Source organism: Mytilus californianus, unplaced genomic scaffold, assembly GCF_021869535.1.
Source record: "Mytilus californianus isolate M0D057914Y unplaced genomic scaffold, xbMytCali1.0.p SCAF_11, whole genome shotgun sequence".
NCBI lineage: Eukaryota > Metazoa > Mollusca > Bivalvia > Mytilida > Mytilidae > Mytilus > Mytilus californianus.
In genome coordinates, this window is record NW_026262593.1 from 64,265,946 (window position 1) to 64,278,630 (window position 12,685).

Consider the following 12,685-nt stretch of genomic DNA (forward strand, 5'->3'; position numbering starts at 1 on the left):
TATAAGACTAACGCAGATTGTGTCTTTGGACTCGGAAAATGGCTCTTTGGTTAATTTAAAATAATGATGGAGTCAACGCCAAAGACGATTCAGTGAATCACTTTATTATTGGAGAAATTACATGTCAATACATTCCGGGATTCAAAATGTCGGCTTCCTTAGTTACAGACAAGGAGATAGAGAATTTTACGCTTACTGTCATCCAATCAGAACCATTGGTACAAAATAATTGCATAAGAATGAGTCATATCTTGCATGTTAAATTTGGCACAACTTTTTGGAACTTTGGGTCCTCAATGCTCTTCAACTTTATACTTGTTTGGCTTTCTAACTATTTTGATCTGATGAGTCTTATGTAGACGAAACGCGCGTCTGGCGTATCAAATTATAAGCCTGGTACCTTAATTTAATAACTTATTAAACAATCTTTTAGTTAATCGTTTCATTATAATGTAAAATTAAACACTTCCTTCCAAATCAAATTGCTATGTTGTCTGACTTTGTCGTATGCTCTTTGTTAATTTATTTTTTGAATTTCATTTTCAGTGTCAAAGCGAACAAATCTGGTTCATATCATATATCTATAAACTGAACTAAACCGTTCAATGGACACTTGTCATTTTGCTTGAAACCCGAAGGATACGATTATGCACCAATATTATTGTCATACAGCACACAGCAGAAATTGTTGCCTTTTTTCAATAATAACTAAATGCATTTTCACTGTTCCTTTTGCCCATGTATCTCATTATATTTCTTTGTATTTATACATCCCTGGATTTTAAATGTTTCGGTTTGAATAATCATGATGAAGGTGAATCCTGAAAAGCGCCATAAAAAGTTTTTTTCGTTAAACTTTATCGGGAGGGGAGGTTTCAAAAATAGTTTTTTTTTAATTCAACCCTTTGGAATCTCTCAAGGGGGTTTAAATGTAACAATAAAACTAACAAGACAAAGGAACAATAATCCATAGATAGTACATGTTGTATGTATAGTTTCAAGGCTAAAATTTAAGAAGTTTAGTTTAGGAATACAATTTTACGTGATACCTTTTGATGACAATAGAAAATCATGGACAGTTCGTGAATACGAAACGATTAAACGTTCTCCTTAGATCCTGTATAAAATTTAATAAAACGATAACAGATAAGAAATAACAATGATTATGGTACGGTAATTAAAACGGTCAATTTTTGAATACCTGCTAGCTTATACTTTAAATTGTTGCTAAAACAGACCTATGTTTTCTTATATTTATTAATAAAATCATCATTTAATAACCGTTTACATTAGATCATGTCATATTAGGGATAAGAAACATAAAAAAAATATTGCACTGGATCGCTACATCTGTCCGTTCTGACTAAAAATGTCAAAAAGATCTCCGATCAATTCAATCAATTTTAATAAAATCAGAAACATTCCGGTTTTATAACATGCTCTTTATGTATACAGAGGCTAATAAACGTATCCGTCGGGTTTGAACAAATGATACAGGTCCACTTGACTGGGTTTTCGATAATGACGATTTCAATTGAAGGAACAGGGTTCAGGTGGTTGCTCATTGATTAAAAAAAAAACTTCAAAATTGATTGTGGTATGCATGGTATGTACAAAGAAAATTTTCATGCCTTCATTCAATGAATTTCCACAGTCAATGTTTGTTGAAAAATTCATAGATACAAAATCTTCACATTGTATGTCAGGTATTAATCTCAATTCACGTAAGAAAGTTCCTGTGTTCAGAAAGCATATCTTTTCAACTGGATTTGTTGTATTGTTTATATATATATAAAAAGTAAAATAACAAAAATACCGAACTCCAAGGGAAATTCAAAACGGAAAGTCCTTTGTAAAATGGCGAAATCAAAAACTCAAATAAATTATCTTGAATAAGAAATAAATGTGTCCTCATTCCAATTGAGGAACGATGCAACATTCTGGTTCCGGTGAATGAGTCACATCTTGCATGTTAAACAATCTTTTAGTTAATCATTTCATTATAATGTGAAATTAAACACTTCCTTTCAAATCAAATTGCTATTTTGTCTGATTTTGTCGTATGCTCTTTGTTAATTTATTTTTTTAAATTTCATTTTCAGTGTCAAAGCGAACAAATCTGGTTTTTATCATATATTTATAAACCGAACAAACCGTACAACCGACCCTGGTCATTTTGCTTGAAACCCGAAGGATACGTTCATGCACCAATATTATTGTCATACAGCACAAAAAAGAAATTTTTGCATTTTTTTTTTTCAATAATAACTAAATGCATTTTCACTGTTCCTTTTGCCCATGTATCTCATTATATTTCTTTGTATTTATACATCCCTGGATTTTAAATGTTTCGGTTTAGATAATCATGATGAAGGTGAATCCTGAAAAGCGCCATAAAAAGTTTTTTTCGTTAAACTTTATCGGGAGGGGAGGTTTCACAAATTGTTTTTTTTTTAATTCAACCCTTTGGAATCTCTCAAGGGGGTTTAAATGTAACAATTAAACTAACACGACAAAGAAACAATAATCCATATATAGTACATGTTGTATGTATAGTTTCAAGGCTAAAATTTAAGAAGTTTAGTTTAGGAATACAATTTTACGTGATACCTCTTGATGACAATAGTAAATCATGGACAGTTCGTGAATACGAAACGATGTAACATTTTCCTTAGATCCTGTATAAAATTTAGTAAAACGATAACAGATAAGGGAATAACAATGATTATGGTAAGGTAATTAAAACGGTCAATATTCGAATACCTGCTAGCTTATACTTTAAATTGTTGCTAAAACAGAACTATGTTTTCCTATATTTATTTAATAAAATCATCATTTAATAACCGTTTACATTAGATCATGTCATATTAGGGATAAGAAAAATAAAAAAATATTGCACTGGATCGCTACATCTGTCCGTTCTGACTAAAAATGTCAAAAAGATCTCCGATCAATTCAATCAATTTTAATAAAATCAGAAACATTCCAGTTTTATGACACGCTCTTTATGTATACTGAGGCTCATAATCGTATCCGTCGGGTTTGAACAAATGATACAGGTCAACTGCACTGGGTTTCCGATAATGACGATTTTAATTGAAAGTAAGATGGTTGCTCATTAAATTAAAAAAAACTTCAAAATTGATTGTGGTATGCATGGTATGTACAAAGAAAATTTTCATGCCTTCATTCAATGAATTTCCACAGTCAATGTTTGTTGAAAAATTCATAGATACAAAATCTTCACATTGTATGTCAGGTATTAATCTCAATTCACGTAAGAAAGTTCCTGTGTTCAGAAAGCATATCTTTTCAACTGGATTTGTTGTATTGTTTATATATATATAAAAAGTAAAATAACAAAAATACCGAACTCCAAGGGAAATTCAAAACGGAAAGTCCTTTGTAAAATGGCGAAATCAAAAACTCAAATAAATTATCTTGAATAAGAAATAAATGTGTCCTCATTCCAATTGAGGAACGATGCAACATTCTGGTTCCGGTGAATGAGTCACATCTTGCATGTTAAACAATCTTTTAGTTAATCATTTCATTATAATGTGAAATTAAACACTTCCTTTCAAATCAAATTGCTATTTTGTCTGATTTTGTCGTATGCTCTTTGTTAATTTATTTTTTTAAATTTCATTTTCAGTGTCAAAGCGAACAAATCTGGTTTTTATCATATATTTATAAACCGAACAAACCGTACAACCGACCCTGGTCATTTTGCTTGAAACCCGAAGGATACGTTCATGCACCAATATTATTGTCATACAGCACAAAAAAGAAATTTTTGCATTTTTTTTTTCAATAATAACTAAATGCATTTTCACTGTTTCTTTTGCCCATGTATCTCATTATATTTCTTTGTATTTATACATCCCTGGATTTTAAATGGAATTTCCACAATGTTTATTGAAAAATTCATAGATACAAAATCTTCACATTGTTTGTCAGGTATTAATCTCAGTTCACGTTAGAAAGTTCCTGTGTTCAGAAAGCATATCTTTTCAACTGGATTTGTTGTATTGTTTATATATATATAAAAAGTAAAATAACAAAAATACCGAACTCCAAGAGAAATTCAAAACAGAAAGTCTTTTATAAAATGGCAAAATCAAAAACTCAAACAAATTACCTTGATTGAAAAATAAATATGTCCGCATTCCAACTGAGGAACGATGCAACATTTAACACACATATTTAAGAAATATATAATAACAAAAAAAAAACCATCTGGTTATAATTCGATATGCATCTATATAAAACAGTAAACTTTGTAAATTTATTTGTACATAAAACTACTTGTTTTCAATAATAACCATACTGAGTTCAAAGTAGGCTTTCACAACATTAATTCATTGGCAAATTATTACTTTGCTTTGTTTTTTACATTTGATGAAAGCAAAGTGAAAGTAATGATCTACAAAAACTTTGTTCGAGCAAAATGATTAACAATAAGTCAAAGGCTCACATGCCTAAGTTTCAATATTATATTATGGTTCGTTTGATCTCAGTTCTTCATTGATAAAAATTTAATTATTACGTCAAATTTTCTTGCTTTTATCTCAAATTACTATTGTGGCGTCATGAAACAAGGCGACGATCTCTGATGACGTCACATAGAAAGAATTCATCTTTTTACAGATCATTCGAAAAGAAGGATTAAGTTTGCCTGCATATCTTGTAGAAACCATTAGAGAAACAGATGCCACCGCCAAATCTCATGCATTACGATATTCATCCACTCTCGACAGTTTAATTTTAAATATTTAAAAGGCTCGGCGAGCCTCGCGTTTGAAAATTTAACTGTCTCCGGTGGATAAATATGACATGACACTCGATACAGTGGTAGAATCTATAAATATGGTAACAACTTGGGATTTTTAAAATGTTTTAAGAAGTAACATCTAGAATATTAGTAAGGAAAGTTCTGATCTCCTAATTTCTACAAGGGCAAAATTAAAAAAAACAACTTTTCAAATGTAAATAATGATGCGGACATTCGGATATATGCTTCTTGTTACTATATATCTTCTATGTTGAACAAATTGTTAGTTAGTCGATTCATTATAATGTGATATTCAGAAAATGTCTGTCAAATCAGATTGTTATTCAATCTGACTTTTTTTTAAATGCGTGTTTCTTAATTTATTAATACATTGTTGTCTTCTGAGTCAAAGCGAATATATCTGGTGCAGCGTGGATTTCAAAAACACCCTCATTCATCATAATAATCAGAAAAACTGTAAAACCCATCTTGATCATTTTGTTTGAGACTCAACGGATACGATCATGCATAATTTTATCATACAGCACGAAGAAGAAATTTGTGCACTATTCTCTTTCTTTTTCCCTTTTTGAATGAAATAGGCAATTAATTGATATAACTGAATGAATTTTTTCGAAATAATTCAACTTGATTGATAAAATAAATACTTATTTTAAATTTTGTTATCTTGCTTTTGTGTTTGGGTCCCCTATGCTCATAGAGATCAGAATATGATACATTCCTGGATTTCAAATGTTTTCGTTTGAATGCTCTTGATGAAAAGCGCTTAGGAAACACGAAATTTATCAAGTGTAATTTTCAATATACTTGTCATTTGGGGTTTGAACAGATTGTCTATCTATTTCCCCCTTGGAATATCGCAAGGGTTTAACTGTGACAATTAACCTAATAATGCAAAACAACAATAATCCATAGATAGTATGTGCAGTTCTCAAGGATAAAATTTCAGCAGTTAAGTTTAGGAATACAATTGTACGTGATACATCTTAATGACAATAATAAAGAACAGTTCATAAATTCGACGCTTCACTATGTACCATAAGATTCCGTATGAGCTTTAATTAAAACGATAATAGATAAGGAATAACAATGATTAAATTGAGAATGGAAATGGGGAATGTGTCAAAGAGACAACAACCCAACCAAAGAGCAGAAAACAGCCGAAGGCCACCAATGGGTCTTCAAAACAGCGAGAAAATCCCGCACCCGTAGGCGGACTTCAGCTGGCCCCTAAACAATAATGTGTACTAGTTCAATAAAAATGGACGTCTCATTGGCACTCATACCACATCTTCTTATATCTAGTCACACTAAACTCCAAAATTTATAAATGAACTAAAATTAAAAAAACATACAAGACTTACAAAGGCCAGAGGCTCCTGACTTGGGATAGGCGCTAAAAAAGATGTTGGTCAGGTGATCAAAACAGTCAATTTTTGATTATCAGTTAGCTGATACCTTTCAATAATGATAAAGAACTATTTTTGCTTATATTTATTTAATAAAATCATCATTTAAAAACTGTTTACTGTAGATCATGTCATATTAAGGATAAAAAATCAGACAATACTGCACTGGATCGCTACAACTCTGTCAGTTCTGACTAAAACGGTCAAACAGAACTCCAATTGAGGTATGGTGCAACATTTAACACACATATTTTCAAAATAAGTTATTTAAAACAAAACAAACTGTAGGATTAGATTCCATCCACATTCATCTATAAAAATCAGTAGGTTTATTTGTAAATTAATGTGTACTTCAAACTACTTATTTTAAAATTCAGACAAGCTAGGCTTTAACAACACCAGTGTCCATGCATTGACAAGTTAATCGTTTTCTTTGCGTTTATACAGGTGATGAACGCACAGTTCTGATTTTTGTTATTACATATCTTCCATGTTTAACAAATTGTTCGTTAATCGTTTCATTATTTTAAATTCGGGAAATTTCTTTCAAATCAAATTGTCTGTTCAATCTGACTTTATCATATGCTTGTTTGTCAAAGCGAACACGTCTGGTTCACATCATTTTAAATTGAACAATCTTTCCAACAGACCCTGATCATTTTGTTTGAGACCAGACGGATACGATTATGCATCATCGTTGTAATAGAAAAAAGAAGGAATGTGTGCATTTTTCTTTTTATTTCTTCACTTTTTGAATGAAATATCTGTTAATTGGTCCTATTTAATGAATTAATGTAAATAAAATCAACTTCATTAATAACAAAATGCATTTTAAAGTTTTAAAATATTTCATCTTTTAAATCGACCAAGGGGTTTGAGTGTAACAATTAATTAATAAGACAAAACAGCACATGTTAAAGTAATCCAAAGATAGTATGTGCAGTTCAAGGCTAAAATTAAAGCAGTTATGTTTGGGAATACAATTGTATGTGATACCCCCTACTGGAATAAAACCACTGATTCAAAGTCCCATTGCTTTCTATGTTAAATTCTGCAATTTCAAGTATTAATGGCTATTTTGTCTTAATTTCAAATAAAGTGGCAGTCAATTCATGTCAACACTATACCTTATCCTGACTTGTGCTGAAAAATTCAACATACCTCTAGTTGCATATTATAGCGTACTGTTTCCCGAAAGTTTGATAGTACAAAACAGGTACTTCTGATCTGAACAGGTGGGCAAATGTGTCGTCCTATCATAATTTTATATATTTTTTTTATTATTAAAAAACACTTTCAACAAGGGATCTACAGTGATCCCAAGTCCTCAGCCTTTCATTTGATACTAAAACTACCAAAATATTTCACCTATTGACAAAGATACAGCTATGCGAAGAAACTATTTTCTTTTAAATATGTACTACTTTCATGTATGTTCTTTCTGACTAGGCCAGAATTAGTGGTTCTATACTTAAATACTGACAATAATAAAGAATTGTTCGTAGTTACGAAGCCTCATCATGTGCCCTAAGATTCGGCATACACTTGAATTAAAACGGTAACAAAACGGGAATAACAATGATTTTGGCCAGGTGATTAAAACGCCCAATTTTTTAATACTTGTTATCTTAATATATCTTATATTGTTGCTAAAAAGAACCATTGTTGCTAATATTGATTAAAAAAATTAAACTACTCTATAATCACTTTTTACAGAAGATCATGTCATATTAGACATTAACCATCAGAAAAATATTGCACTGAATAGCTACACCCGTCTGTTCACACTAAGAACGTAAAACATAATTCATGTCAATTCAATAAAGGAGAAATAAAAGAAGATGCATTTAAATTATGACACTCTTTTGATGCATACTACGGTGCATGATCTTATCCGTCGGTACTGAACAAATGATACAGGTCAACTGCGCTGGGGTTTTGATAATAATGATTTCAATTGAAAGAATAAGTTAAGATGGTTGCTCATTAAATTAGAAAAAAGACCCCCCCCCCCCCCCAAATAGATTGTGGTATGTACAATAAAATATTTCATACCTTCATTCAATGTAAGTCCACAGCCAATGTTAGTTGAAAAATCCTTGATACAAAATCTTCACATTGTTTGTTAGTTTTTTTTTATTTCATTTTTCACCTTAAAAGGTGCATGTGTGCACAGAGCGTATCTTTGAATCCTGTTTCTTTATTGGTTAAATATTTATAGATTGCCTTGATCGAGATATCAAATTGTTCTCTTTCTAATTGAGGTATGATGTACCATTTAACACGCATATCTTAAAAATGAGTTATTAAAAACAAACAAACCGTCTTGTTAGAATTTCACATGCATCTATATAAATCAGTAGTTTTATTTGTAAATTTGTTTGTACTGCAATCAACTTGTTTCAAATAAAGAGCATTCCGAATTCAGACAAGGCTTTAAGAACACCAGCGTCTATGCATTGACAATTTATTCATTTGCTTTGCGTTCATACAGACAGTTAGGACTTGCAGTTATCTGCTTCTTGTAAGTACATATCTTCCGTATTTAACAAATTGTTCGTTAATCGTTTCATTATTTGAAATTCAGAAAATTTTACTTCTAATTAAATTGTTATTTCAATCTGAGTTTGTCATAGGCTTGTTTGTTAATTCATTTTTTAAATTGCCATCTTCAGAGTCAAAGCGAAACGCGTCTGGTCCATATCAAATCAAGCTGAACAATCCTTACAACCGGCCCAGATTCCGTGTAAACCTTAGTGAAAAACGATAACAATTGGGAATTACAATGATTTTGGTCAGTAATTAAACGGCTCATTTTTTTGATACACGTTAGCTTATTATACCTGATAGTGGTGCTAAAAAAGAACTATTTTTGCTGATATTAATTGAAAACTAAATTACCATAAACGTTTTTTTTTTTTACAGAGGATCATGTCATATTAAACATTAACCATCAGACAAATATTGCACTTATCGCTTCACTTGTCCGTTCAGAATGTTTATTGAAAATTCATAGATACAAAATTTTCACATTGTTTGTCAGGAATCAATCTCAATTCACGATAGAAAGTGCCTGTGTTCATAGAGTAAATCTTTAAAATTGGTTTTTGTTGTGTTGTTTAAATATTTAAAGATTACCTTGATCGAAAAATAAAACTGTCCGCATCCCAATTGAGGAACGATGCAACATTTAATGCACATATTTTAAAAATATATTATTATAAACAAACCATCTGGATATAATTCGATATGCATCTAAAAGTTTATAAAACAGTAAACTTGGTAAAATTATTTGTACATGAAACTACTTGTTTTAAATAATAACCATGCTGAATTCAAAGTAGCCTTTACAACATAAGCTTCCATTTATTGGCAAATTATAACTTTGCTTTGCTTTTTTAAATATGATGAACGCAAAGTGAAAGTAATGATCCACAACAACTTGATTCGAGCCAAAGGATTAACAATAAATCAAAGGCTCACATGCCTGGGTTCCAATACTATATAATAAAGATATAATATATATAAATATATATTTCTCTAATTCTTACCCGATTTATCCTTTTCCTGACCTGTTGTTTACATCTATTTAAACAACATGTGGTTCGATTGATCACAATTCTTGATTGATCAAAATTTGATTATGACGTCAAATTTTCTTGCTTTTATCTGAATTTACTATTGTGGTTTCATGAAACAAGGCGACCCTCTCTGATGACGTCACATAGAAAGAACACATCTTTTTACAGATCATTCGAAAGGAAGGATTAAATTTGCCTGCATGTCTTGTAGAAATCATTAGAGAAACAGATTCCACCTCAAAATCTCGTGCAATACGATATTTATCCACTCTCGACAGTTAAATTTTAGATATTTAAAACGATCAGCGAGCCTCGCGTTTTGAATTTCAACATTTAACTGTCAATAGTGGATAAATATGATATTACACTCGATGCAGTGGTAGAATCTATAAATATGATAACGACTTGGGATTTTTTAAATGTTTTAAGAAGTATCATCCAGAATATCAGTAGGAAAAGTTCTGATATCCTAATTTCTACAAGGGCAAGAATAAAAAAAAAGACTTTTCAAATGTAAATAATAATGCAGACATTCGTTTATATGCTTCTGCATATCTGCCTAACAGCATGAAAACTAGTAGAATATTTGATGCGTTTCCCTCAGTTTTAGTTTGTAACCCGGATTTGTTTTTATCTCTATCGATTTATGAGTTTCGAACAGCGGTATACTACTGTTGCCTTTATTTTTATGTTGAAGAAATTATTAGTTAGTCGATTCATTATAATGTGAAATTCAGGAAATGTTTTTCAAATCCGATTGTTATTCAATCTGACTTTTTTCAAATGCGAGTTCGTTAATTTATTTTTTAATTGTTGTCTTCTGAGTCAAAGCGAATACATCTGGTGCATATCATAATAATCTGAAAAACTGTAAAACCGATCTTGATCATTTTGCTTGAGACCCGACGGAAACTATCATGCATAATTTTTAAAAAACAGCACGAAGAAGAAATGTGTGCACTTTTCTTTTTCTTTTTTCCCTTTTTGAATGAAATAGGCTGTTAATTGGTATAACTGAATGATTTTTTTTGAAATAATTCAACTTGATTAATAAAATAAATACTTATTTTAAGTTTTGTTATCTTGCTTTTGTTTTTGGGTCCCCTATGCTCATAGAGCTCATAACATTTCTTTGTGATGATATAGCCCTGGATTTCCAATTTTTTCGTTTGACCGCTCCTGATGAAAGAGAATCCCTAAAAGTGCTTCGGACACACAAAATTTATAAAGTGTTATTTGCAATATACCTTTTAATGGGGGTTTGAATCGATTGTCTTTCATTTCCCCCTTGGAATCTCTCAAGGGATTTGATATGTGAGAATTAAACTAATAATACAAGACAACAATAATCCATGGATAGTATGTTCAGTTCTCAAGGCTACGATTTAAGCAGTTTAGTTTAGAAATACAATTGTACCTGAAACATCTTAATGACAACAATAAAGAACAGTTCATAGAATCGACGTTTCATGATGTACCACAAGAATCCGTATCAGCTTTAATTAAAACGATCATAGTAAAGGAATAACAATGATGTTGGTCGTGTAATTAAAACAGTCAAAATTCAAATACCTGTTAGCTTATACCTTAAATTGATGCTAAAACAACTAGTTTTGCTTATATTTATTTAATAAAATCATCATTTTATCACTTTTTACAGTAGATTATATCATTTTAGGGATAAAAAATCAGAAAACATTGCACTGGATCGCTACATATGTCAGTTCTGATTAAAAAGGTCCAAAAGAACTCCAATCACTTTAAATTTAATAGATTTTAATAAAATCATATACATTCCGGTTTATCTTACACTCTCTTTATGAATACTGCGGCAAATAATCGTATCCTTCGAGTATGAACAAATGATCCAGATCGACTGAATTAGGTTTTCGATAATAATGATTTTAATTGAAAGAACAAAGTTAAGATGGTTGTTCATTAAATTCAAAATAAAAAAAACCTTCACAATAGATTGTGGTATGTCCAATAAAATATGTCATACCTTCATTCAATGAATGTCCACAGCCAATGTTTGTTGAAAAATTCTTGGATACAAAATCGTCTCATTGTGAGTCAGTTATTTTATTTTATTTCAAGAAGGTTGTTAGATTTAAATCCGGTTTCTTTATTGTTTATTGATTGCTGGACCGAGAAATAAAATTGTTCTCATTCCAATTAAGGTATGACGCAACATTTGATACACATATCTAAAAATATATTATTACAAACAAACCATCTGGTTATAATTCGGTATGCATCTTTATAAATCAGTAGGTTTTGTACATAAAACTACTTGTTTTAGATAATGACCATGCTGAATTCAAAGTAGGCTTTCACAACATTCATTCATTGACAAATTATTACTTTGCTTTGTTTTTTTACATATGATGAACGCAAAGTGAAAGTAATGATCTACAACAACTTCGTTCGAACAAAATGATTTACAATAAGTCAAAGGCTGACACGCCTAGGTTCCAATACCATATATATATATTGGTGTAATTAGGAAAGTACTTAATGGTAACGACTTTTGATTTTTAAAATAGTTGAAGAAGTATCATGTAGTGTGTAAGCAAGGAAAGTTCTGATCTACTGATTTATGGGTTTTGCTCATTTATAAAACCGTACGGTGACTTATAGTTGTAAACTTCTATGTCATTTGGTCTCTGATGGAGAGTTGCCGCATTGGCAATCATACCAAATCTCCTAATTTTTATACGGGTCGATTGTTCATTTTTCATTTTGACTAAAGAATAGATCTTATTTTGCTCATCATTTTGCAGTTTATAGTTTCTATTCATCTATTATTGTAAATAAACTCATAAAGGGTTCATCGGGAACCTTTGTATTGCAATCGATGCTGCTGTCAGTGTAAAAGTGTAAAAAAATAAGTCTTTCTT

General features: G+C 30.7%; 1 protein-coding gene across 3 annotated transcripts in view; it reads right to left on the bottom strand.

Moving 5' to 3' along the window:
* The window catches only part of LOC127720504 (uncharacterized), a 50,460-nt gene extending 38,563 nt beyond the window's left edge, over nt 1–11,897 (bottom strand). For 2 of the 3 annotated variants that reach the window (XM_052227096.1, XM_052227094.1), the window contains exon 1: nt 8,260–8,717. In XM_052227096.1, coding sequence (XP_052083056.1) covers nt 8,260–8,265 — 6 coding nt within the window. In that variant the 5' untranslated portion in view covers nt 8,266–8,717. Of the gene's footprint in view, nt 1–8,259; nt 8,718–11,787 lie in introns of those variants that run through there. The other variant, XM_052227095.1, reaches the window with a different exon arrangement.
* Nucleotides 11,898–12,685: the final 788 nt, after the last annotated feature.